The following is a 26,811-nucleotide window of genomic DNA, read 5'->3' as shown; positions in this document are numbered from 1 at the left end:
TATCAATCAATACAACCATGTTTGATTTTCATCATAATCCAACATACCATTTGAAATCTGCAAGACAAGCTGAATCTGTTTATTCAAAGATTTGAAGTGGTTGCATTAGGCTAACGGCACCACTAAATTCTTTTATGGAAGTAATTTATTTGGTAAGAGTCAACGTATCATTGGAGAATATGAGAGTACTAGCAGATACAAGTGTAGTACAAATTCATCCCACCAAAATAGGTTCTTGTATGTTCAACGGGCACTCAAAGAAGTTGCTAGTACTGTAGTACAGAGTCCGTTTAGTACAAGTTGTACTGTAAACGTTATTGGGGGGGGGGGGTTAGCTTAAATAGCTCAGAGTTTGGGTTATTATAGCATAGAGCCATAGACATCAGAGTGGCAGGTTTCTTTGGGGGCATTCCAACAGAGGCAAAACAAGATGAGGTAACAGTCAATATTGAGAGAGAGTGAGAAAGATGGGAGAGACAGACAAAGACAGGGAACAGGCTGAGCATGGATGGATCTACCAACTGATTCTGTTGTTTCTCCGCCCATGCACTGCCTCTTCCCTGGCTCTGCCTCCTCCATTTTTTTCCTCCCTCTTTTTTTATTTAACTTTTTCACCTTATTCCATTTTGGAATTATTATTATGACTGTAATTTAGATCCAGGTTCATGATAGGTACCTTTTAACAAGGTAATTGTGGTGACTTTTGTTGAGCCCCAATGGCCCCAGCTCTTTTTTCTTCATTTTCTCTCTATTCTTTTCATTCCAAGTATAGAGATTATTCGTTTTACTGGTAATGGAAATTTGCATTTTGATTCTCCAACCATTTCCAGGAACCTTATTGTTTTTTCCACTATCACCATTGATTGGGGGAAATGACACAATAAGAAGACTTGAATAAATGCTGCATTGCTTTAAGTGACAGACTGGAGATAGATAGAGGAGAGGAAGAATATCAGGGTTTGCCACAATCCAGCTTTTAAATTCACCCCGTGGCATGGCCACTAGGTTTCTGATACAGGTTGTTTGGGCAAAGAAAGGTTTCTTCTCAGAAAATGGAACTTCACACCTGCACCCCAGGACAACACCCTCAATTACCAACTGTAAACTACTGTTGGATGTTTTATGCTTGGAACAAGCTTGTGTTCTTTGATCTGGGTTTTGAATAGAACTAGCTTCATGCAAATGGACAAGACTGCAACAATGATGATTTATTATTTCCTCAGATGTAATGTTATCTGCTTTTGCTTCCATTTTGTCTTGTTATCTCGTGATTTCGGGAAAAAAAAACTATCACTCTAAATTCTGGGTGTTTTTAGCTTCAAAGTACTGATATTTTATGAAATCAAGTTCTTGGTACCTTAATGTCGATTTCGGAATTGGAAGACACCTTCAAAGAGTAAAAATCACATCCATATTAAGCAAATATGATTTGGAATTTTGTTGAGTGTGTTTAAGATTCAAACCAATAATCACTAGGGAGATGAGTAAAACAAGTCTAGCACATTATTTGCAACCTTCATGAAAGAAATCCACCCTAAAACTGGAATTTTTTTACTGAAGAAGTAGTATAACAAGTGTGGGACATCAGCTTCAAATAAACAAGGCCCAAAGACCCATTTCTACTATCTACAAATTGCAAAGTTGATTTTTTTTTTCATAAATTCTGTTTTACAATGAAGAGAGTGATTACATCAAGGAACAAGGGATATAACATTAGAATTGATATATTAATATGACCTGCATTCGTGTGGGACGTAAGTTCTGGCACAGCCACCAGTGACCAAATCTGCTTTCATAATAAACCAGCAATACAGTAGCTCTGGGGATCAATTTATGTCTAATCGAACCAGCAAGCTGTAAGGCGCAGAGAAACAACTAAACATCAGAAACTAAAAAAAGCACTGTTTTAACTCTGATTGGCCTTATGCAAGGAACAACTTCAAATCTGCCTACAACTAGACTAATTGATTGCTAGAAAATGAGGATAACAAAAGCTTATGGTTTAAAAATTCATCATCATGGAAGTAGAACCACATAAATATAGCAGAATCATTGATCCACATTAACCACTCTGAAATATGCCTGTCTTATGAAATTTGACATTATGAATTTACGATGCAGGAGAAGAAAGAAAAAACGGAACAAATAAGGTAAGTAGAAACAATGAAATGTCCTAGATTGAGAGGCACTGTTCCCTGGGGCTGGAAAACAGGATTCCTGTATTTGTCCCTTTATGAACGGCCAAGACAAGGTTGAGCGGGGAATTGGCCCAGTTGGCTATGCATGCGTGAAGAAATGATAGGGTCAACAAACTCAGATGCATGTATATCGAAATTTACTCTCTTTAGCTGTGATTTGTAAGGATCCTAGTGAATAAGGAATATGGATTAGAGAGGGGAAAAAGAATAAAAAAGAATTGGTAGAAGAAGAAGAAAATAAAGAAAAAGAATCGTGAGTACTTGTTATCATCATCAGTCCAGCATACAGATTGAGTGCAGTCCAGTTGAATACAGGACTGAGTTTCGGCAAGTTTATGGTCGAGTTTACCCGATTCGATAAACTGCAAATCCTCCAAAAGTATGACATAATGTTTATGCACATCTTCTGCAGTTTTTTCCCCTCCAACCATGCCGGCTACCACTTCCCAACGATCAGGGTGTTGTTCATCGACCACTGCTAAAGCCAGCTCAAACAACTTGTTCTCCTCCCAGCTCCAACCACACAGAACATCAGGGAACTTATCCATATGTCACCCCTTTTTTCCTTTGACGAATTCAATAATGGTTCTTTTGAGGCAATTAATGAAAGACTTAATAATAATTGCTTTGCATTCTAGGATTCATCGAAGAAAAAAATGGACAGGGTAAACTAAGTTTGATTTTCCAGACCAGATTCTAACACCCCTATGTCTTTGGGGAGGTGTCAGATACCTGTTTTGAGCAGCAAATCTTCCCCTTTTTTGTTTTTTTTTTCTTTGATGAGTCTTTTTGTCAAATATACAACAGGGTGGAATTTTTTTTTAGTTTAGATCTAACCATGGGCGATGAAAAAATATTAAAAAAAGTTAAAAATGAACTCAACGTAAAATAATGGTACCATTAATTTAATCAATCAGGGTCTAAAACAGGAGAATCAATGGCGGAAAACAGACAAAACTTGAGGACTTTCACTAACCATTTCTTGCCTATACGTATTACATTGCATCGGATTCTAAAATATTGTAAGATCCGGCAAATACAGCATTACATGCAATATTAAAGTAATTATAAAACCCAATAATGGAAACGAATCTACCAAGATTTTATCTTGAAGCCAACAAAAAGTTATCACATTTTTCCCAAATTTTTCTACCTTGAAACTAAAGAAAGAGACTTTTGTGGGCAGGATTACATCTTTGCTTGATTTTTCTCAAGTAATTACTACAGTTGAGAACGGGGGGTCATTTTCAAGGACCTTTTAATGGCTAGAATAGACTTGGTTGCAGAAGAAAACATACATTTACCGCCTCTCTTCTTTTTCCCTTATTGGACCCCGTCGTTGCCACTCAAAACTCTCCTTCTTCATTTCTTAGGGTAAGGTTTTGGTTTGCCTTTTAATTGATGTGTTAACCTGTCTCCTTCAGTCCGGACACTTTTGGGACCCCCCAATCGATTTTAACCATATTCGAGGGCTTTCCTAATAAACACATCAATTAGCATCATATAATTGTATCAAGGGTAAACTACAACTAAAGTTATTAAACTATTAGTAAATATACATTTCGATCACTCAACGAATTATTCAAAAGTTTTCATTTAAGCCACTAGACTATTAAAATCATTACACCAATTGAAAGTTATCATTTTACTTCTCTTCTACAATTCAAAAATAATTTTAAACGTCACGAATTTACAAACCAAAACTCAAACAGTTCTCTTCTTCAATTTCTGATACTAATCATCAAATTGACTTTGAATTTAAAGTACAATCTTCTACTTATTGATGGATACTGATCCACTGTACTGATTTTTAACTCGTCACTTGAAACTCACAAGTCGACTTCAAAAAGGACTTAACAACTTAATGATTTAAAAATATAATGATTTTTTTCATCGCTTCACGTGAGTCCATAATTTTTTTTTTTGTAAAAATTTTTGTTTCAAGTCAAGAATTAAAAAGTGGGAAGATTTCATTTTAAGAAAAGAAGTAGCGACATTTTCCATGACGAAGTTGTTGCCCCCACATAATGATTTCAGCCGGACGAGTAAGAAAGGTGAAAACCGTACCCCACCGCCCACGCATCAACCAAATCCCATCCAGTCATATTCGTCATTTGATTTTAATGCTAAACTAATAGACTTTTATTTTAGGCAATCTAATTTTATATGATTCTAATAGTTTTGGTTTTGTTTAGGAGCCGGAGGATTGCAATCATGGAATTTTGTCTGTCTAGTGGCATGAGCCATCAATTTCTCCTGGGTGGAAGCAACTCGATTGGTGTTATCTTACCGGTTTATATAGGGTCGGTGTCTAGGTGGCCCAAATGGCTCACATGCCAACAAAGGACGACTTAAAAACTAGTCAATCTCATGCCCACGAGCTTCTTTAAACAGGGATTGGATGAGATTAAATACACTTTAATACTAGTCCAGTTGGTAGTTTGGATGCAAATATGTTGAGTAACCATTCTCAGTCACAGCTTTAGTAAGGGAAAAAGATATTAATTGCAAACTTGTAATACATGGCTATCGAGTCTGCTAAAAATCAGGTGGGGGCAACCATACATATGTCAACTCTAATTAAGCCTATAATATCTGTGTAACACGCTACATAATAATATTGTAAAGCTGTAATTGCTCCCAGAACAATCAGTAAAAGATACAACAGGCGATAGCACATGTCATGAAAATGTAATTGCCTGTTCCTCTCTGTTAGTCCATGCATCACCAATATGAAGTTGAATATTTTAAAGATTCAGGTTGCAAGAGAACAAAGGGTATGGCCGTTTCATGTGTGAAAATGATGAGGCAAATAAAATTCTGCAGACGGGTAAGACATTACCCGTAATAAACGTCATTGATCAGAACTGAAGGTTGCAATTGCATCCATTTCCTGTTGCAAAAGAAGAGCATCCACAAAGACATCCAAATTCTCTCCCTGCATCACATCATCTATTGCATGATAAGTGATGCTGACACGATGATCGGTGACTCGCCCTTGAGGAAAGTTATAGGTTCGAATGCGCTCGGATCTATCTCCACTACCAATCTATTAATATCAAAGTGATTAATTCCCAATCATCTGGATCTGAAGGACAGAATCTAAAATTTCATCTCTTAGTAACCCATACCTGTTCAGATCTAAGCTTTGATCGGCTTGTCTGAATTCTGGACCTCTCCATTTCATACAGCTTTGCACACAGTACTTTAAGGGCCTTAGCTTTGTTCTGTCATAGGAAGCAAAAAGAAGGGGTAGTTACGAAAGCACCAGGATAAAAATATCGATGGATGATACTGTTTAGCAAACCATCCAAATTCATATTTTAGTGCTTTCAAGTTAAAGTCCATATCTAACATATAACCATAGATTGCATGCTTTACTTAAGAGACCTTAAATATGCCATATATATTAGTAACCAGAAAGTTTCAAAGACTTATAACTTTCTGTCCTCATGGATGCAATCAAGTCAATACAGAAATACAAAGCTATCTATGCAAGACTAGCTTCTTTTCCACTTCATGCGCATACCCACAGATCTTACACAAATAGAGATAACTCTCCCCCATGCTGAGATTCATACCTAAGACCAGGTTGAAAGTCAAGTTTCAACTGATAAAGTGCCTTCTCTATATACAAACAAGTAGAGGTAGTTTCTAAAGACATTACATGATAGGGCAGTAAAATTGCCAAAAAGCTGAAACTAGCAATGTGGATAAAAATTAAGCATGCATCATTAACTTTTCAAACGAAAAACTCTTTTCTCTGTTTAGATGATATTGAAACAAATAAATCACGCCAAGGTCAAAAAAAAACCTAAGAAAGGCTGCAAACTTCACAAGTATGTCTTGGCACACTACTGCACAGTATGGAAAAAATGAAGTTCAAAGCAAAAGATCTCAACAGAAAAGAATCCAAACTACAACATTTGAGTACTCTTTACCATATGCTGGGATCGTTCATCCTGTATAGTTACTGTTATACCAGTGGGAAAATGTGTGACTCTAACTGCACTGTTGGTGGTGTTTGCATGTTGACCGCCAGAACCACCAGACCTGTAAGTATCAATTCTCAAATCTTCATTCCTTAACCGGACATCTACCTGCAGAACCTCAACAAGAACATCAATCAGAGAAGGCAAAAAGGATATAGTAATTAAAAATATAAATCAGATAAACTGTGACAATGGAATGTCCAAAACTAGTATGAGCAGTCTGAGAACCCGACAAAACTCCCAACAAAATAATCTAACAATCTTCCAAACAGATAAAAAAAAAACAATTGAAACACAAAACATATCCTTAAGCACCTCATCAGCCTGAGGGAGAACAGCAATTGATACAGCACTAGTGTGGATCCGTCCAGACTTCTCTGTCACAGGAACACGCTGCCAAAAGAAAACGCCGTTTATGTTGGGCTTTAAAGCATTATATTGCATGTTAAAAAGTCGGAAACAAAAACCTGAACTCTGTGAATTCCACTCTCAAATTTAAGTTTCCCATAAACACCAGCTCCTGAGATTGCTGCACTAGCTTCCTGATAAGGAGAACAAGAAGTCAAGGTTCTGTGATGCGGACAGGAGATAAGCTCCACAAGATAATTCCATAAACTTTAGAAAGACCAAGATCCTAGAAAACACACAAGATGAAATAGATACCTTATACCCTTTCAGATCAGACTCTGCTATATCTACCACTTCAAACTTCCACCCCTTCTTCTGTGAGTACCTCTCATACCTGTTGTAACCATCCAAGTAAAGAATTCTCAGATAAGCAGCTTCTGAAAAAAACTCGTGATTCATCACAGACCATGACACCATGTGTACCATGTAAAAACTCAGATAAGCAGCTTCTGAAAAAACTCGTGATTCATGCACAGACCATGACACCATGTTGTACTGACTTACATTTTGAACACATCCATCGCAAACAAAGAAGCCTCCTCCCCACCAGTTCCTGATTAAAAAAGCAGGAAAAATATTCAACAAAAAACAATGACAAAAAACAGTATTCATGTGCCACCTCAACATATAGTTATTACCTGCTCTAACCTCCAAAATGCAGTCCCTCTCATCAGCATCATCTCTAGGAAGTAACAACTTGAGTAACAAGTTCTGCAGTCTTTTCTCTTCTTCCAAAGCCTTACCAAGATCCTCAGTTGCCATCTCAAGCATGTCTTTATCATTGGGGCATTCAGCCATCAATGACCTCAAACTATCAATCTCCTACTTAAAATGGGGAACAAAAAGGAAACTTAAAACAGCATCCTCATTGGACCAAATCACAACATAATAGCAACTATAGGAAACAATAGGATAACGCATAAAGATACCTCTAGGGTCATAGTATGTATACTATGTCATCATTTATCAACACAGGTCAACTTACTGAAGGCTTAATTAGGAAAGCTACGGAAATATACAAGATACATGATACCTTCAGACAAGGGACAAAAGGTTGATTCATCGACACAGAATAAAACTGTATACAGAACATTAGTACAAGACAGAAAATGAAGACAAAAATATACCTTCTGTTTGGTTCTCAGCTCATTTATGAAGTCCATTGAGTCCCTAAGTTTATGAAGCTCTTTGTTAGCCTTCGAATACTCGGTAGGTGAGGCTTCTGGCTGTCTTCAAACAACACCCACAAGCTCAATTTAAAAAAAAAATCAAAATACAATTAAACAGAAGCATAAAAGAATTTGAAATTAAAAGATATTACCTGGTTCATGAAATTCTCGAGAAAAGCACTCCTATGCTCAATAGCGACTAATCTTTGTTCCATTATTTTCAGGAGGTCAGTAGAAAGCTGAGGTTGCAGCTCTGCCCATTACGAGAATATTGTTCCAATGAATCGAAAGCTACACTTTTTTTTTCTTCTGAAACATAATCTGGTAAGTACATAAAAAGGCTTACCGGTGGAATAATAGCGACAAAAAGAAAGAAAAATGTTGGGAATCGCGGGTAAAAGAAATGATCTTTGATTACGAGGATGGGGATTTGATTTTGCTACTTGAATTTGCCTCAATGAATTCATGCACGGAATAAGCCCTCGACTGAGTCTCTTCATTACTATTTCTTCTTTTACTTCAGTTCGCCTTATGAATTGCTAAGCTGTGTTTGTTGTTCAGTTTCCGGCGGAAGAATTGCCTGCCTTGCGAGTTGGGGACTTGGCTCCGTCTTCAGGTGATGGGAAATTAAGGGCCAGGAACAGGCGGCCCAGGTATCATCTAGGAATGGATAATAAAGAGGCCCAGAAACTCAGATTTCAGATCCAATGAAACCATAAGTTGCTCCAACATGGCGTCGACGTTTCACTGTACGAGTAAATATTGAGTGAGCCCCGCGGCGACCACATCACATGCCAATTTCTCCAGCAGTAAACCCTTAAAACCTCCCCATTATTACCAGAAAAGAACACAACACCGGAAGTTAAAAAAATCATGAGGTGACTCAGCCCCAGTAAAATGCGGGGTGATTGTAAGAAGGGTAAAACTCAAGTTGCTCTACTAATGTACGAGATAAGTTATGTATATTATCTTTATTAATTATACGAAAAATATTACACATACTGAAATTATGTTTATAAACAAATTATAAAGTTGAGTGAAACAATGCAAAAACGTACAAGACAATCCTCACTTTTAGTTTATTTTAAATTATTTGTTTCATTCCCTCTTTTACCTCCTTTATGTTGCTCTTAGCTCTGGTGTTTTAGGGTTTCTTTTAGATTTTTTTTATTTACCTCACTTTTCTTGTACTTGGATTGAAATTAATGAATTTGGTTTGTTCTACTTTGGAAGATTTTAGCTTCCACTGCTTGCTTCGAATTAAGTGACCAAATGTGTACAAATTGCAACTAGCCAAATCCATTCAATGTAAAACATTTTCCAAGTATGTACTTCAAGGAATCAAGGATACAAGAACAACCATTTCCAAGGCTCATGCTAATACAATTCACTTCAGTTTTTCATAGTAGTAGTGGCCATGATTTTGGCCCATAAAGGCTTAAAAATTACTTACAATGTACTGCGCCAGGAATAAAACTCCCTTATCATAGTAACATTCCATGACCTCCGAATAAATAAAGTTCCATTTTGACAGCTTTGATAAGGTCTATAGTCGCATGAATCTTTGCCACTTTTTGTCATTTCCATCACTATAAAGCAGCAACTGAACAAGAACCTGTCTGACGGGATCCGGAAGCCTCGCTACATCTCAAATAAAGCTGAAACGGGTGGAGATACTGCAGATGGTATATACACAAGCTGAAACTAGAACCCAGCTCAATAAAGCAACATGTAAGCATCTGCCGAAACAAACAAAAGATTACAACTACCCCTAGCAGTAAAATTCTGAATAAATTGCGCTGGAGAGAAGAAAGCCTTTAGCATATGACTTCTCAATCAATACCAGCAACAACCAAACATACTAGCGATAGCTCGTACATATACCAAATCCACATGGTCGCAGAGAATGAATTCATTACTTAAAATCTGACCCTTGATCCTGATCATTTCCAGCCTAACTCCATCTTCTTCTTAAACCCTTTTCCCCTTCTGCAGTTCCCTGATATAGTATCGCAGCAAATCGAGATAAAAGGAAAAAAAAAACAAAACAAATACATGAAATGATTGAAAACCTATTCCTACTTATTTTCGTCATGATCCAAATATCACAGCCCCACCACCACCTTTCTTGATACTAGATTATTTGTGTTTTTTTGCCTAAGTACCCTTGTTTCTTACCACCCCCCACCCCCCAAACACAATGCTTATCGTCTTTCATCACCTTAGAATCACTTTCAGTACCAAAAATACTCTTGATCAGATCAAGCAGCAGTTCCAGTACCCGTTTCAGTAATCGACTCTGCCTCTGGAAGGGTGACTGTAATTGGTTGCCATCCTGATTGATTAAGTGTAATCCATTTCTTCATGGAAATTATCATATTCAAGATCAGGAGAGCATCACCTAAAGCAAATTCTTCCAAGCATGCCTTTTTTAAAGCCAAAGCCGCTTCATATCTGCAAATTTGATAAAAATTTAGGCTAAAGGAATCCCACTATAAAACCTAGGGCTGGCTACTAAAAAAGTCAAAACAAGAGAAACAGAGAGAAGATCATCAAAGCAAAGTTACCTGCATTGAGAAGCCATCATTGCTGATCGTCCAGCAGGGGATGATAAAAACTTTTGTATTCCCTCCCATGTCGTCTTCGAGTACTGATTAGGGTTCCCACCAATAGGATTGACACACTTCCATAGTTTCTCATTTCTACCAACATACAACTGCATTGAACCTAAAGTTTGCTTCAATACCATATGTTGCTCAACTGCACTATCCAAAGCCCTCCTTACATCAGTATTGCGGTGTTTTGGATCTCCATAACGAATGCAATCAGTAATGTTCACTTCAGTAGGCATAATTTTTTCGTTTTTCAGTGTGTTTAATGCAAGTAAGATAACACCAATTAGACCTTGCACATATTCAGATGGTGGTGAGCGTCCTTGAGCTCCCCAAGTGCCATTGTTAGAAATTGGTGAGGATGATGGAGGTAGAAATTCAGGGCCACGCGGATACCTATTACTAATGTGCTCGCTTGCTTGGCTGTTGTGCGACACATGGCTCTTTTGCGGTACACTTAAGATACCTTGATTAGGCAATGAATCGATAGAGCTTGTTTTAAACTCTTCTCCGATTCGATGGGGAAAATTAGAAGGTTTTTGAGCATAATTGGACTGCTGAGAAAAATTTAACTTACCAATATCAGGCATATTTGGTGGGGCCAAATATCTAGGCCCCTCCACTCTAGGAGGCATTGGACGGAAACCATGACTTTGTGCATTAGGGGGTAACAAATTATCTTGAGCAGACACTGGTTGCAGAGGAAGGTTATTTGGCCTCAATGAATGAGGATGATGATTTTGATGGATGCCCATGAAATTACCATTGTTACTCCCTGAATGGTTAGGATTGCTAGGAAAGAAGTTAGGAGTAGACTTGCTTGCAGAGACAGCAGGGTCACTGCCACCATAAAATTCATGCGGTGCTTTTTTAAATGACATTGCCTGTGAATATTCTGAATGGTAAGGGTGTCCATTGTTAGTATTTTCTTGAATGATAGTTGTTGGCGCACTAGAGGCTCTTGACATGCTTGGCTGATAGGGGGTTTTCCTGATATATTTCCCTTTATATTTGCTATCGCCATTCCTTCCAGAACTAGGCACATTTTGATTCCCCAATGTACCATTTTCAGAACTGAAAACCATTGGTTGAATATACTGGACCACTTCAGGAATCGGGTTATACATTTCAGGGTTAAAACTATTGTGACCATTGGCAAGTTTAGTTGATTCACACCTCGAAAGCGGAGGTCCACCAGCTGAAAGACTCATCCAAAGCCATACACTCTTGGCCGCAGCAACCAGGGGTGCTGATGCCTTCATAGGCTGCGCCAAGAGAATATTATATCTCCTCATGCGTAACTGATGGAGAGCGTTAGAAAAATCCCTATCGCCGGAAATCAACAGATAATTAGCGGGAGCCGGATTATCAACTGCCCAAAACAGCATATCAACTAGAATCTTTTTATCGCTCGCATCTTTCACACCTGCCCATGCAGAAACCTCAATTAATCAACAACCTTCTTTTTCTATAACATCTTAAGTTCAGTATTTAATTTCAAGACAAAAATAAAATAAACCCTCGAGCGGAGGAGCACAGTAAACCATTTTTTCAAAGATCAGTAGGGAAAAACCACGTTTCTAAAATATTGCCTTAATGTCTCCTGATCATTGCAAAATTAACACAATAAAAAGCAATGATTCAAGCTTTAATTACTATTATTTAAGAAAATTAAGATATAAAGGAACTTAGGTGGTGTTGATTATGTTACCAGCGGGGACATGATTGAGTGCTATGCCGGTGCTTGAAAGCGCCTGCTGTACAGAAGAAGGAATCCGATTGGTGTCGCCGTAGGCGGAGATGGAAACGGGCCCACAGTAGTTCATCTTAACCAGCGCCGAACTAATGTTCTGCGCGATCGCGTGCGGGTCGCAATGTTTAGGGACCTGGCAGTTCTCTATGTCCCACCAAACCGACGTCTTCGCCGCAACGTACTGAGATTCAGCCGCGCCTCCACCAAAGGGTGGGGCTGCCGCGGCTGCCGAGGTGGCAACGACGGCGGAGGTGATTGGTCCGGTTACATCTCCTCCCATGAGTGGCGCACGATAGAATGGTAAAAAAAAGACAGTAGCTAGGCGCAAGATAGCATCAAAGAGAACTAAAGAAAAAATTGGCTTGGGTTGTTTGCTTCCCTCTGCCTCTGCTCTGCTTTGAATTGCTTAGCTCTGATCTTCTCTTATATTATTTTGCTTGCTCTGCTTTGGAGTGAGTCTTGAAGACTAAAGATGATGAATCTCTACTTTGCTTTGTGCTTTTGCTTAGGCCTAGTTTGGTGAAGGATCTAATTTCTAATATAGATAAGAAGGGGGGGTTCGTGGTTGTAAGTTTTCTAACCCTTTGATTACGCTTGTGGGGTGAGACTTGGAATATATGTACACTCAACCATTCAACACGGCATTTAAAAGTCTTTTTCTTTTCTTTTCTTTTTTTATCTTCTCCTTTTCGCTGATTAACGCGGCACTGCGTTAACTGCACCAATGGTTGTTGGTTGAGATTGAATGCACTAAGGCATGGTGTAGGGAGAACGCCAAATGGTCAATCGACGCCTCATCTTCCCTCTTTTTTTCTTTTAAGAATGGCTTAATATATTTTGAGTTTCACAATTTTTAAAATTTTCCTATTAATTTTCATGATTTTATTAATAGAATATATTTATTTTTATTGTAATTTTATATAATTTTATGTTTAATTCATTAAATACAATTTGATTATTGTGAAGTCTTCTTTCAATTTTTAAAATTAATTTAATAAAAAATAATTGATAATATTATTTAACTTTTCATTGAAAATAATCTTAAAATCTAAATTAAATACTAAAGTTAATATTATTACCTTCACATACTATAACTTTTCTCAAAAATAGATACCACATTAAATTAAAAAAAAAGACAGATATCACATTTAAGAAAAGTATCAAAATTTAAATATTAAATAATATATTAAATTTTTAAATGATATGTGCTAGGTCTTTAAACTTCATTCATTGCTTGGATCTCGCAAAGAAAGTTCAGGAAACATAGTACAATGCATCTCATCTTCCGAGTATTTTCCAATATTATGAAATTTTATTTTCCAAATAAGGATATTTTTATTCTTATTTCTAAAAACAATCTTATTTTTTCAAGTATATAAAAATTTTAACTTAACCCTTAACTTCAATTCTCTCCAATTTTTTTATATTAAAAATCCTATATAAACCACGAATTTAAAATACAAATATGTGTTTAGAAATAAATATAATAAATAATCAAATGTATAATTTAAAACTAATTAATAATAACACATAAAATATATACAATTGTTAAAATTAATAAAATGTGATCAATAAAAATACCAAAATAATTCTTTAGATGATAGGTAAAATAACGATTTTATTATCCTAAGTAGTATGAGTTCAAATCCTTCAATATGCATATATATTTTTTTGTTTTTTTTAAATAAAAAAACTAAAATTCCCTCAAATGATATTATTTATTTTAATTACAAAAATATATTTTTATAATTTTTTAACAGAACTAATATTTAATTGACGCTAACTCAATTAAAAATTTAAATAATAAAATAAACTAAATAATTTATCATACGCATATACACATCCAAATCATAAAATCATCACTTGGAACCATTGCTTGCAGGTGCCTCACGCAAGAATCATAACTCGTAGCAAGCCCTAGTTTGTACTTTTAAGATATTTATTATATTTTCTTATTCAAATAATAATGGAAGTTTCTTTTCAAAATATAACTACTTTCTAAATTTCTTATTTTCTCGTCGTCTACACTCGTTGCAAGAGTTTTCACTAATCATATTGAACTTTTTGATTTTTTTTTTTAAAAACCCTTGAAGTCTCAGTCTCAACCTATATAATCAAATTATTTAAGTATCCACCTATGAAACTATTTTTATTTAAAGTTATATTAAATTATATCACATTTATTGTATAAATAAAAGTGTCAATATGATACCTTACATAATTAATTCATATTATATCATATAATTTTTATTTGTATCTAATTTATTAGTATAATATTATATCATATTATATCTTTTTTTATTTGTGTATCTAATTTCTATCATAAATAGATTATGTAACCCAATGTAAATTAAAAAGTAATAATTTTCTTTCACACTGAAATTCATTCATTTTTCTCTTTTTTAAGTTTGTAACAAAAATAAAACATTTTTAAAATTTATTCAACATTGATTATACGCAGAGCGGTAAAGAACATATATATAAATCTTTCTTGATACATGTTCAATCCTTATATATATATGGTTTTTAATTGTTTCATGTAAAGAATATATAAAAATATAAAAAGGCAAACATCATTATAATAATATTAATTATCATTTTTTTTAAAAATAAGTATACCAATATTTTCTCAATTGAGTTAGTATTAGGTGACACTAATTCAATAAGAAATTTTATAATAAATATAAATACTTGTTGAATTTTGTATCTAGTAACCGTGATCGCGATAGTATAAAAATTATTAATGAGTGCCACAATATCCTCTAATAAAATAGAATATTACACGCTTAAGCATATTCAAATCTAAATCATCTAATATGTTACAACAACAATGCCATTCAAACTAAGATTTAGTCGGCTCTAAAATTAGTTAAGTAATTATTTACAATTATAAACTTATATTTAATTTGATATCTCTAGAGCTTGAAATATTATAAATTTCTTAAGTGAAATAATAATTAGCAATCTGTGATCTCTGAATTGATAGTATCTTTTGCGACAAACCCTCGAAGTGAAAAGCATTGGGAAGTTAATTTGCTATTATTATTCCCAATAATAGTAAATAAAGTTTTAATTGTGTCCCAACTCCTAATAATAATGACAAATGTTATATTGCTTAATTAGAGTAAAGCATTGCTGATGTATTTATTTAGATAGTTAATTAGACTAAAGCAGTATTAGTATAAACAAGGTTGTATTGTTTTACCTAATCAGCAAATTATTGCCGGCCCCAAGGAGAAGCTTTTGTAATTTATTCATTAACACCTCACTCGGGGGCCGGTCCTCGCACCCAACTCCAACTGTAGACTGTTACTAAAGATGCGTCGTTGCATATGACACGACATACATATAAAGATGGGAACAGTAGACCGAAAACCCAACGAATCCCCCCACCAATCCATTATTCTTTTCTCAAATGTTCAAACAAAGCATTTGGGTCCGGCAATCATACCCCACTCTTTCCATCTCTAAACTTATATTTTTCTACATCTTCAATCATTAATTCCTACCCCAAGAATGCTGCAACCCGGAATTGTATCTTTTTAACTATTTTCTCATCCCTTTCTTCCAATACTCACCAACCTAACCCGATGAATGAAGTTTTTATATGCCTTACTGCCATTTTTTTCTTTCTCTTTCTACACGATTTTCTTGTAATCCAAGCAACCAAAGGTGCGAAACCATTACTAAAGTAAAGGACAAGATGAGCATAAGAGGAAGAAAGGTTAGGAATAATTTAGAAAAAGAAAATATGCAAAGAAAGAAAAAATTTTACGCATTATTAACAAATTGAACACAAAGTATATAATGCATGCACATGGAACTTTGAATAAACAAATTGTCATCACTTTCTAGAGTTCGTCCCCTCATTATATATTTTGAATGCTTCAAAGTGAGTGCACTTCCGCACACACAGGCGCAGAGAGATAGAAAGGGAGAGGAAATGAGTGTGTGCGTGCGTGTGTGTGTGTGTGAGAGAGAGAGGTGATTGGTGTTTCACCTGAAGGTCCAGGTCAAACATTTAACAGAGGCTGAAGAGCTTTGACAACAGTGCTCATAGTTGGCCGAAAATCAGCTTCAAATTGCACATACAATGCAGAAACAGCTGCCATCTGCAATCTAAACAACTAAATGCTTTAGAGATGGATGAAATTGATATCCAGGAGCAAATAACATGTGCCAGCTCTTTCATCTTTCTCTAGCGAATAAGAATACAAAATTAAAAAGGTATTTGGGTCAATGCAGCCTCTTAATTTAGCATTACTTGAAAACTTGAGGAAGGAGGAACATTAACAGAGAACATGTGCTAATAGAAACACAGACACTACCAGGAGCAACTAAGCATTTTAATGCCTTCGCAACAACCTTGGGAGCATTCTCCACCTAGTCTTTGATCAACAAACTGCCTAATCTTGTTTGCACAAAGATTTGGTGTAGCATAACACAACTCACAACTCATTAATTAGTCATGTCTGAAATGTTTAATGATGAAACGCAGGCTGAATATAAGAATATAAGTAACAGAAATGTCATAAGACTTCGTTGTCCATGAGGTAAAGTATGATCAATAGGTTTTTTTCCCAGTCAGAAGCTCAAGCAGCAGAACACCAAAGCTGTACACATCACTCTTGACATTTAATTGCCCATATTTGCCAATTGTAATCAAAAGACAGGCAGGGTTCAAGATGATCATTCTGAAATTAATTTATATAAGGGAAAACTAAGGATATTAAGTTTAGGCTTTTAGCAAGAAATATCTCAGTAATCAAATAAGAACTACTCAACTATAAGGCTTAGAGCAATTTATGATTGTTATATAAAATACGGTGTCATAAGATGTAGAGCAACTTTCTCCAAAGCCACTTATCATCAACAAGCAAAATGATCTTTGAAAAAATAAATAAAATAGATGGTAGTACAAAAAGCATTCACTATAACTCAGGAGCATGATAACCAACAGTTCCAAGTATACGAGTAAGATGAAGACGGGCTGCAATATTAGGAATACAATCAGCAATATTTGCCACATCATCAAATACTAGCACATTGCAAGACTTACCGTCACAATGAATGATGCGAGGATCAGCCTTCTCGTGCAAGTACTCAAGCCCTTTTGCAGCTACTACGGTAATTTTTTCTCTTTGTGCCCATGTCAGAACAGGGCATGGCTGAGCTCCCTCAACACCTTTTCTCCCTGCATTAAAGGAAATGTAGCAATAAAATAAATATTACCAACCGCTACAACAGACTTTGTTTCCATATAGGGAGTAACTTCAAGCACCATTACACTCCTCAACAGTATTCAACTTTGTATAACTGGAGCAATAAATGAAGCATCTTCACACATACCATGGAGAATATCATGCAATGAGCCATTAGATGAAACTCATAGGCAAGTATACGGGAGCTCCCATCAATACAGTAACCAAGCAACTGGACAAAGTTCTACCATAGAAACTTAAAAATACACGCACAAATGGATATAGAGCTGAAACTCTAAAACTAATTTTGAAGAAGGGTTAAATGCAATGAATTAACACTGTCGGTTGAACCTAGGTCAAAAACCCAATCATCAGGTTGCTTACTGGCATCTAACTTCTTTTATGGCTGAAGCCTGTCCAGTCTTGAGTCTATAATAAACTCGACCGTATGAACTTTCTCCAATCAAAGAATTTGTACCAAAGTTATCACTTATCTGTGATTTCCTTCAATTCATCTGCTGGAATAGCAAGGGCTTCAATAGGCTGAAACCTTCACAATTTAAGCATTCTTTGATGCAGTTTCCTGCATAACATCATTTCCTGCATGATCAAATTCAACCGAGATTACAGCAATAGCTTCAGTACAGCTAACAAAAGGTATATCTAAACATAAATGCAAAGGATAATATTAGAACAGACATGTATTAGTAGTAAAACAAAATAGGTAGGAAAAAAAAAAGACATATATCCTGCATTCCTGCTAATAAGAATCTAAAAGCATAGAATAAATTAATAAATAAATTATTACAAAACTCCAACTGCATATTTACATAAGCACCAAAGGAGTTTATGCTATCCTACTTTTCTCGATACAGTAATATCGAGTAAAAATCACAGAGATGCATTGTTATCAGGCTTGATCTGAATTTCAACTAACTGCTGAATGTTTAATCATATATTGGTCTCTATAAATCTAAATAGAAGGCCCCAAAGCAGACTCTCATTTCTTTTAGCATAATGAGCATTTCCATTCAAGATCTGAATAAGGCATAAAACCAAAAACAAAACAGAACCCCTGTAGGACTGCATATGAGATTAATTCTGTAAATTCACAAAATTGTAGCATTTCATTCTTACATATAAAAAGAGAGGTAAGATGAGTTAAACCTTTCATCGGTTCATCCAAATGCAGCATAAAATACACAAACATCCAAAGCAATCACATGAATTCATGCTCACAATCAAACTTGAAATGGCACATGCATGAAAACACATTGGAAATGAAGTTAGCTTAGGTTTTTTAGCCATGGCAACAGATTGAAAATGTCAGAAATCCACAACTCACCAACTATTAGAATAAAAGGACGAAAGTAAAATTAAAGTAGAAAAAGTTTATGTAAAATATCACCTGATATTTGACGCCGATGAAGTGAAGCAAGTACTTATAGCTGGACCAGTCCAATACGAGACTATACGTATTAGTTAAGCGGGAGGTCTGAGACGCTGAACCCAGCGAAAGCTGCGTACATTTGGCGAACCGATGGGTGTGTGGGATGAAATGTAACATCAGAGTCTTGACTTTTTTGCTTGCAGTTTCCCTTAGATTGCGTTATTGCATGATTTATCTATACATATACGTTCTCTTTTTTTCTTTTTTTGTTCTTTTTTCTGTTCTACACTGAGGTAGCCAGACTTGACTCTGCAGCAATGTTAGCTAAAATACGCGTAACTTAAATCGGAATAGAAAGCATTAATTATCCAAAACCTAATTCAATAGGGTGGTCTAGTAAGAACAAAATACAATTTAGTTATTCAATAGGGTAGTCTTCTTGTACCAATAAAAAACTAGTCTTTTTCTTCTTTTTACTGGATAAAGAAGACCAAAGAAGACATTATATCACTATCCTTCGAGCAGCAACCTGCCCCTCAACATCACTTTGTAAGAGAGTCATCACCTCTAATGGAGGATCCTGGATTATACGAACTCCCAACATCTGCGACCCTGCTACATTAGGCATGTAGTCCGCCACTGTGTTCGCTTCCCTGTAGATATGTTTGACCCGAATTTCCCAATCTCTACTTAATAAATCCTTTACTGCTCTAATAGGGTAGTCTTCCTTGATTCCTTTAATAGTAACGAAATACAATTTAGTGAAAGGTAAAACATTTATATAATTTACATATATATGTCAATTGAATTAAAATGATATATTTTCCTATAGTTTACATATAAAAATAATTTATTTTCATAAATTTTATGATAAAATTTTATAAAACAACCAGTCATAAAAAAGAAATTTATGACCAACTACTTAATTTGATTTACGTTTAATTGATAAAAAAATTAAATTAAATTTAAAACATATTTTATTTATGAAAAGTTGAATAAATAACTTGCGCCTCTTTTTTATTTTCTCCGATTCTCATGAAAGCTTTTAGGTTTGTTTGCTTAGTGGATTGCTGCAAATTCCATTTATTTTCTTTATTTCTCATAAAAGCTTTTAGATTTGTTTGCTAGTGGAACAGTAATTCCATCAAATTAGATCACATCCACGTTTAGGATCGGGTGTTCCAATACGTGAGTCGTAACACAAATAAAGATTTAGGTACCATAGCTCTATATATATTTGGGCTGCAAGGATTTAAATTCAAAATTCATCGGATTAAGTTACAAGCCTTTTCTTGTTCTAGAATAATGAAAATGTATTTGATTACAATAGTTAAGTTAGGCCTAAGTAACCACCCAATCAACCACACTATTTTAGTTTTAATGATAATGCATAAAAGATATTTTTTCACATCTTGCTTGAAATCGTAGTTATTTCCTTCAAAATTATGACTATTTCAAGGTAATTAGATTTAATGATCACATATTGTCATCCAATTTTCAAGATAATCACTTAGACCTCAATGATTAAGGAGCTAGAGCAAAGTCATCTTATCATCGCCATCAATCATCTGACCCTTTTTACCTCGGAACATAACTATTAAACCAACTTAGTTATTGTGATTATCAAACATTGTGCTGTAGTCCAACTTGAGCACTATTGGAAGAGAAGGATTCCATTAAGTAGAGGGTACCCTTGACGTCCAAGTGCTAGTTGGAAAATGATAGCAACTACAAAATTCAGCTGATTCTTTATTTTGAGCCAAAGTTGGAGGAGATTCACCTTATTACCTTCAAAAACCTTCATTCCTTGCTTTTCAAATTTCCGTACAAATGAAAGCCACTAAGTCAAGACCGTCAACTTGGTTATGATTGTTAAACACCTTAACGATGTGGATCCACAAGTCAAGACAATATCAAAACCTGGAGTGGATGGGTTATATCCAAACTTAGAGCAACTCCAAATAACCTTAGCTAAAGGACAAAAGAAAAGCTAAGTGTTCATTAGGTTCCACATCATAGTCTTACATCTATGGCATTGGTCCATACTGGCTTTATGTAGTTTAAGGAAACTCTCTTTTGAAGCAATGGCATCTCAATAACATCTCCAAATAAAATTTTATAATTTTTGTGGGTATTTAAGTTTTCAGATGATATTCTAAACTGCTTGTCTATCTTTCATATTTCTAGATGGATAGGGATATCTTAGGGAAGCAGACATATCCTAATTTAATTGAATAGTTTTATCTCTAGTGGAAGTGCCATACTAATCGATCTTCAATGAAATCAGAATTTACGAGAAAATTTTGAATCAATGTTTCATAAAGAGAGAAAAATTTATTGAAAAGTTCATCATTCCAACAACGACGATCATGATGAATTAACTCATTTACCATAAATGTGCTTTAGATATATGTCATTTTACTATTACTAACTCTACTTTAAGAATTATTAAAATTTAATTTAATTTTTTACTAATAATTATTTCTTGAATAGATACGGACTATAATTATATGGATATAATTTTTTGGGTCATAATATATATATATATAGATATAATCTGTAATTTTAATATATAAACATGTCATTTTAATTATTAATTTTATATTGTTTATATAAAGTTCACTTTCTTGTGTTATTTTCATTATTATGATTTGAAAAGTCCTAAAAATATTATTAAATAAAACCTTAAAAGAAAGTAGTTTCATGCATCAAAGAATATATACATACGCATATGTTATCATGAAGCATGGTTGTGTCAATTTTAGGGGTTACTGGTTTTAGTGTTGGTGGGTAGAGAGAGCCTCTAAACAATAAGGGCTTTGGCAAGATTTTTGATAAATTACTAGGTATATTTTTAAATTGTTGACAATTTGTTAAGTATATGTGTTTGTTTATATATTAAATTAGATTATGCTTATTTGTTCTCTCTTGCTTTTGAGAAGTGGAACATTTTCAAGCTCAAATTGGCTCACCTGCTTAAGGTTTTGTCATTTTTAACAATGTGTTACTTCTTTCTTGAGTTTTCCTCCTCTGCGTGGGTTTTAAGATAGCTTCTCCCAATTATTGACAAAAGGCTTCATGAAAAGATTTTTTGGCACAATCAAGGGATCTAAGAAATCTCAATCGTTTAAAAAAAATTAAGTGTCAAAAGCAAACAAATTCAAGAAAAGGTCTTATACAAAAAGATGGAAAGTCACTTTTGTGGCCTAGAAGCGTAGGTGACATAAGATCTAGACTTGGACCGCCTTAGATGCTCTTAGATACTTTATGAGAAACCCCTAAACTCATGATGTTATTTGGAATCTTTTCCTTTTGTTTGTATGAGATTAATGTTAAAAACCACCGATACTTTAGGCCACCTTACCTTTGGTTTAATCACTATGAAAGAAATTGGATTCTTATTTCAACGCACTAGTGTCACGGGCCGCAGTTCAAAGCCCGTGACCATCGCACCAAATGCATCCAATGGAGGTCTATTGCTCAGATGGGGATCATTTGGCTCACGAGAACTGGCCCGATTCAATGAGATACTAAAGAAGCCTGTCAGATTGAAGCCTGGTTGGCCCGATAGCGAAGAGATGGCAACTTAGGCTAATATGGTAACTAATCTTAGAAGATATGGTATTATAATCTTAGAGATCTTAGATATGATATGGAATCTTATAAGATATTATTTTATAAGATTACATATCTTATCTAAGATATGGAATCTTAGAAGATATGATATTATATTCTTAGAGATTTGATGGTAGGTAAACTTTAATCTCGTCCGTCGATGTAATTGTATCTTGACCGTTGGTTTTGGGGGAGCTCAAGTATAAATAGAGAGCCTCCCCCTCATTTGTACTCACTCCATTCATTGTTTCATTATTCTTTGTGAATAAGAGAATAGAGAGCATTTACTCAAACACTTTGTGTGCGTCCCTTTCTTTTGTTCTTTATAAGCTTCTTTTGGCATAAGTTTGCTTCCGCTGTACGAGTTGGTGCCTTGGAGGAGTTCTTAAGGAATCCTCATTCGAGTAAAGGCTGACTTGGGCGAGTTTGGACGAGCGAATCGCCTAAGGCCGCACGGATCGCGAGACGAAAGGTCCAGCCCCGTGACAAGTGGTACCAGAGCTAGAGTTCGAACCAAGAAGTATCCGAGCTGTTGGTTCGAAGGCACCGTTGGGATGTCAAGAGAAGAGTCTGAACAAAGGTGGGCGAGGAAGTCTTTGAGGGAGATGTTGTCGGCTGTTGAGGAACGCGTGGGGAAACTTGAGGAGTCCATGGAGGACGCCAAAGAGTCGAGCAATGCGCTTGGGGAAAGCATTGATGACTTGAGGGAGCAGTCAAGGGACTTTGTTACCGAGTGTCTCACCTTCCACAGGGATAGTGTGCAAGAGTTGCTAGATTCCCAAAGGAAGAAGCTGACGGAGAGGAACAATGCTCTCGAAGCCATGATGATGGCTTTAAAGGAGGAAACAATAGCCACGACGAGGGCTTTGAGCACAAGGATAGAGGAGCTCGAGGGAGAGTTAGCCTTGTGTCAAGCAGCCGTGGGGAAAGGAGTGTCGAGTGCAGCACTCAGTAGCGAGTGTGTCCCGGAACCGAAAGAGTTTGTGGGGACAAGGTCTGCATGTGAGGTGGACAATTTCTTGTGGAGGATGGAACACTACTTCCGTGCCAAAGGAATCGTGGATGATGCGGTTAAGGTAAATACTGCTTCAATGTTTCTTACTAACATTGCGCTTTTATGGTGGCGACGTAGGACCACAGATAAAAGGCAAGGTGAGATTGGGACGTGGCAGGAGTTCCAATGCGAATTGAAGGGACAGTTTTACCCAGAGTTTGCCGAGGAAGAAGCTCGGGCAAAGTTGCAAGGAATAACGCAACGGGGCACAGTGGGGGAGTATGTTCGTGAGTTCAAGGAACTCATGCTCCAAGTTGCAAATGTGACCGATGAAGAAGCATTGCTTGCTTTTCAAAAGGGATTGAAGCCGTGGGTCAGACAAGAGGTGGAACAAAGAGGTGTCCAAAACTTGTCGGAAGCCATGACGGTAGTTGAATCCATAGTGAAGCTTGGTCAAGGGAACGACAAGCTTGGGTCTTCCAAGTCCGATGGAAGGGGCGTATGTGAAATGGATCACAAGGAAGATAGTGTGGATGGCAATGGCAACGGCGACAATGGTGGTAATGGGAAACCACGAGTTGGGAAGAAGAAACCCAAGAGGAAAAGAGACAAGCTGAAATGTTTTCTGTGCGACGGTCCACATATGTTGAAGAAATGTCCAAGGAAATCCGAGCTTAAGAAGAAGCCGGTGGGTAAGGCCTTGGGACTTGGTTCGAGCGCAAGGGGTGTTGAACCTAAGGAGGCCAAAAGCGAGAAGAAGCCAGTCGAGTGCTTCTTATGTCATGGTCCGCATCGGTTGCGGAAGTGTCCGAGGAAGTCTGTTATCGATGGGAATGATCGAGCAGATACGGAGCCCAAGAAGCTTGGTTCGAGCAAAGGAAAAGCCGAAGCCAAGAGGGCAAAGAGGAGCAAGTCTGTCATCAAAGGAAACGATGGAGCAGACAAGGAGCCCAAAAAGCTTGGTTCGAGCAAGGGTAAAGCCGAAGCCAAGAGGGCTAAGAGGAGCAAAGAGAAGCGAGTAAAGTGCTTCTTGTGCCGTGGTCCGCATGAGTTGCGGAACTGTCCAAAGCAAGCCGGAGTCAAAGGAAAGGCAACGTCTGAGCGTGGTGAGTCGTCGGAGGGGCTTCCACCCAAGGAAGAGGTGAGTTTGTCATCGAACTTAGTAGAGAAAGTTGCAATGAAAACAGAGAAGCTGGGACCAATGAGGCTCAAGTTGAGTGAAGCGTCAGAGTTGGCCGAGTCGTCGACAAGGCTTCCACCTATGGGAGAGGTGGGTGGTGCATCAGACTTCAATGAAAAGGAAGCGATGCATGTGGGACAGTTGACCCGAGTAAATGCAAAGGTACATTCGAAACACTCTGATAGTGTTTTGCATTCTAACTTGTGTACTTGGCGAGAACGTAGGGGCCCTTTCGAAGTTCTTGAGCAAGGAGGCCGAGAGACTGTGGGCAAAGCGAAGCCAAGTGTCGCGAATCATGAGGATTCTGTTCGAGGGAAGTTAGAATGTGGGCAAGGGAGTGACATAACTCCTTGTCGTCGAGATGTATAAACGAGTAGGACGGCTAGAGTTAAGAAGCGACGAAAGCCGAGGCAAAATTCCCAAATAAAGGGAAAGGCTAAGGCGTCGAGACGAGATCGAGACGAATCAAGCCAGTGCCATTCAGAAGCCGCAACGAGGGCGTTGCGAGAATGGGTGGGGGAGAATGTCACGGGCCGCAGTTCAAAGCCCGTGACCATCGCACCAAATGCATCCAATGGAGGTCTATTGCTCAGATGGGGATCATTTGGCTCACGAGAACTGGCCCGATTCAATGAGATACTAAAGAAGCCTGTCAGATTGAAGCCTGGTTGGCCCGATAGCGAAGAGATGGCAACTTAGGCTAATATGGTAACTAATCTTAGAAGATATGATATTATAATCTTAGAGATCTTAGATATGATATGGAATCTTATAAGATATTATTTTATAAGATTACATATCTTATCTAAGATATGGAATCTTAGAAGATATGATATTATATTCTTAGAGATTTGATGGTAGGTAAACTTTAATCTCGTCCGTCGATGTAATTGTATCTTGACCGTTGGTTTTGGGGGAGCTCAAGTATAAATAGAGAGCCTCCCCCTCATTTGTACTCACTCCATTCATTGTTTCATTATTCTTTGTGAATAAGAGAATAGAGAGCATTTACTCAAACACTTTGTGTGCGTCCCTTTCTTTTGTTCTTTATAAGCTTCTTTTGGCATAAGTTTGCTTCCGCTGTACGAGTTGGTGCCTTGGAGGAGTTCTTAAGGAATCCTCAATCGAGTAAAGGCTGACTTGGGCGAGTTTGGACGAGCGAATCGCCTAAGGCCGCACGGATCGCGAGACGAAAGGTCCAGCCCCGTGACACTAGAGGAGAGTTACTAGGAGCTAGTGACTAGTGGCTTTTTAGGCTTTGGTTGAACATGACTCATGAGGTCTTGATTGATGTCCTTGTTTGGATGTTCTTTGCTTTGTTATATTGATTGTTTTTGTTTGTTTTGCCATATTTTTATCTTCCTAGCTTGTTGTTGTTTCTTTGTTTAGTGTATTTTTTGTGTGACTCGTAACCTCTTTTTTATGATGATGTTGGCTTTCTAAATATATATATACAAGTAAATTGTATGATTTGATGTGCATTTGGTTTGTGGTGCTTGGGATTTACAAGGAATATGTAACACCCTTCACCTGATCTGGTCACTGGACCCAAGCTATAGGATGCTACCACAATTAACCAACCATATCACAAATAATTTCGACTTTAAACATTCCATTAAATAATTAACATGATATAATCCAAGCCTAATATGACTTATAAACATATTCGAGTCCCAAACGAGCTTACGAAGCTCTTAGACCAACTCAAAAATAAATCAAGACTAATTTGAAGCTTTTATGAAAAGATAGGTAAAAAGCAAAAACAGGGGGTCATACGGCTATATGACCAAATCGTGTGACAGGTTGAGGCCGTGTGGGATTAAAACACACAGCCGTGTTGCCCAACCTTGCATGGGAACTAAAATCGTGTGACAAGCCATGTAACTAAGTGTGACCGTGTTGGACCTAATTGTAAAACTTTGTAAATATTCAAACGGCTGTGCCGCCAGGCTGTGTAAAAGACTATGGTTGTGTGCATCATTTGTTACCCAAAACATACAAGCCACATGGTCGTGCCATATGCCCGTATATGGCACACAATCGTGTGGCAGACCGTGTATGCCTAAATAATACCCTACAATGCAAGTTACCACACCAAACATCCAAATATACCACAACCATGCCATATACCATTTCTCAATTTGTACAAAGACATCAAAAGCATACCAAAACAATACTTATATCATTCATCCTAAGTGCTTAACCAATATGTCACAATTAACACCTCAATTCAACAATTCATATCCTACCATTCATCATTATCCATGCCTCAATATTCATACCTAACATTCACATATGT

The 26,811-nt window shown here is 36.7% G+C and overlaps 3 protein-coding genes and 1 pseudogene across 6 annotated transcripts; all 4 read right to left on the bottom strand.

Moving 5' to 3' along the window:
* Positions 1–1,519: 1,519 nt before the first annotated feature.
* LOC107912250 (protein RADIALIS-like 3) lies at positions 1,520–3,665 on the bottom strand. Of its 2 annotated transcripts, none has more exons than XM_041105986.1 (2): positions 2,460–3,665; positions 1,520–2,366 (listed from the first exon to the last, which is right to left on the bottom strand). In XM_041105986.1, the coding sequence occupies exons 1-2, from the start codon at positions 2,744–2,746 to the stop codon at positions 2,345–2,347; spliced, it is 309 nt and encodes a 102-aa protein (XP_040961920.1). In that variant the 5' UTR covers positions 2,747–3,665; the 3' UTR covers positions 1,520–2,344. The 2 variants fall into 2 exon arrangements, with proteins under 2 accessions (XP_040961920.1, XP_016695824.1); XM_016840335.2 differs by having other exon boundaries at positions 1,520–1,854; positions 2,460–3,642.
* Positions 3,666–4,679: 1,014 nt separating this feature from the next.
* On the bottom strand, positions 4,680–8,539 carry LOC107912249 (peptide chain release factor 1, mitochondrial). 3 transcript variants are annotated; one of them, XM_041105984.1, is made up of 11 exons: positions 8,114–8,534; positions 7,920–8,020; positions 7,726–7,824; positions 7,237–7,420; positions 7,103–7,151; positions 6,854–6,932; positions 6,658–6,732; positions 6,506–6,583; positions 6,140–6,298; positions 5,330–5,425; positions 4,680–5,247 (listed from the first exon to the last, which is right to left on the bottom strand). In XM_041105984.1, the coding sequence occupies exons 1-11, from the start codon at positions 8,265–8,267 to the stop codon at positions 5,053–5,055; spliced, it is 1,269 nt and encodes a 422-aa protein (XP_040961918.1). In that variant the 5' UTR covers positions 8,268–8,534; the 3' UTR covers positions 4,680–5,052. The 3 variants fall into 3 exon arrangements, 2 of the variants coding, with proteins under 2 accessions (XP_040961918.1, XP_040961919.1); XM_041105985.1 differs by lacking the exon at positions 8,114–8,534 and having other exon boundaries at positions 7,726–7,828; XR_005921071.1 differs by lacking the exon at positions 4,680–5,247 and having other exon boundaries at positions 6,013–6,298; positions 8,114–8,539.
* Positions 8,540–9,044: 505 nt separating this feature from the next.
* On the bottom strand, positions 9,045–12,936 carry LOC121223727 (uncharacterized). The gene is made up of 3 exons (XM_041105983.1): positions 12,091–12,936; positions 10,335–11,805; positions 9,045–10,221 (listed from the first exon to the last, which is right to left on the bottom strand). Exons 1-3 carry the CDS (start codon positions 12,410–12,412, stop codon positions 10,029–10,031), a joined length of 1,986 nt encoding a protein of 661 aa, XP_040961917.1. The 5' UTR covers positions 12,413–12,936; the 3' UTR covers positions 9,045–10,028.
* Positions 12,937–15,970: 3,034 nt separating this feature from the next.
* LOC107910924 (probable receptor-like protein kinase At2g47060) lies at positions 15,971–19,351 on the bottom strand (annotated as a pseudogene).
* Between the last annotated feature and the right edge of the window lie 7,460 nt (positions 19,352–26,811).

The sequence above is a fragment of the Gossypium hirsutum genome, chromosome D11 (assembly GCF_007990345.1).
Source record: "Gossypium hirsutum isolate 1008001.06 chromosome D11, Gossypium_hirsutum_v2.1, whole genome shotgun sequence".
Classification (NCBI taxonomy): Eukaryota; Viridiplantae; Streptophyta; class Magnoliopsida; order Malvales; family Malvaceae; genus Gossypium; species Gossypium hirsutum.
The sequence above is the reverse complement of the archived record's forward strand: the minus strand, read 5'-3'. Positions and strand labels throughout refer to the sequence as shown.

What these genes read in the sequence shown, in the direction of transcription:
- LOC107912250 (XM_016840335.2), bottom strand. Translation starts at nt 2,746, where the DNA reads ATGGATAAGTTCCCTGATGTTCTGTGTGGTTGGAGCTGGGAGGAGAAC. An exon ending in TGGACTGATGATGATAACAA is followed by an intron (nt 1,855 to 2,459) that starts GTACTCACGATT and finishes TGCGCCTTACAG; the next exon opens with CTTGCTGGTTCGATTAGACA.
- LOC121223727 (XM_041105983.1), bottom strand. Translation starts at nt 12,412, where the DNA reads ATGGGAGGAGATGTAACCGGACCAATCACCTCCGCCGTCGTTGCCACC. An exon ending in ACTCAATCATGTCCCCGCTG is followed by an intron (nt 11,806 to 12,090) that starts GTAACATAATCA and finishes CTGCATGGGCAG; the next exon opens with GTGTGAAAGATGCGAGCGAT. An exon ending in ATGATGGCTTCTCAATGCAG is followed by an intron (nt 10,222 to 10,334) that starts GTAACTTTGCTT and finishes TCAAATTTGCAG; the next exon opens with ATATGAAGCGGCTTTGGCTT.
- LOC107912249 (XM_041105984.1), bottom strand. Translation starts at nt 8,267, where the DNA reads ATGAAGAGACTCAGTCGAGGGCTTATTCCGTGCATGAATTCATTGAGG. An exon ending in TTGTCGCTATTATTCCACCG is followed by an intron (nt 8,021 to 8,113) that starts GTAAGCCTTTTT and finishes CGTAATGGGCAG; the next exon opens with AGCTGCAACCTCAGCTTTCT. An exon ending in GTGGAATTCACAGAGTTCAG is followed by an intron (nt 6,584 to 6,657) that starts GTTTTTGTTTCC and finishes TTCTTTTGGCAG; the next exon opens with CGTGTTCCTGTGACAGAGAA.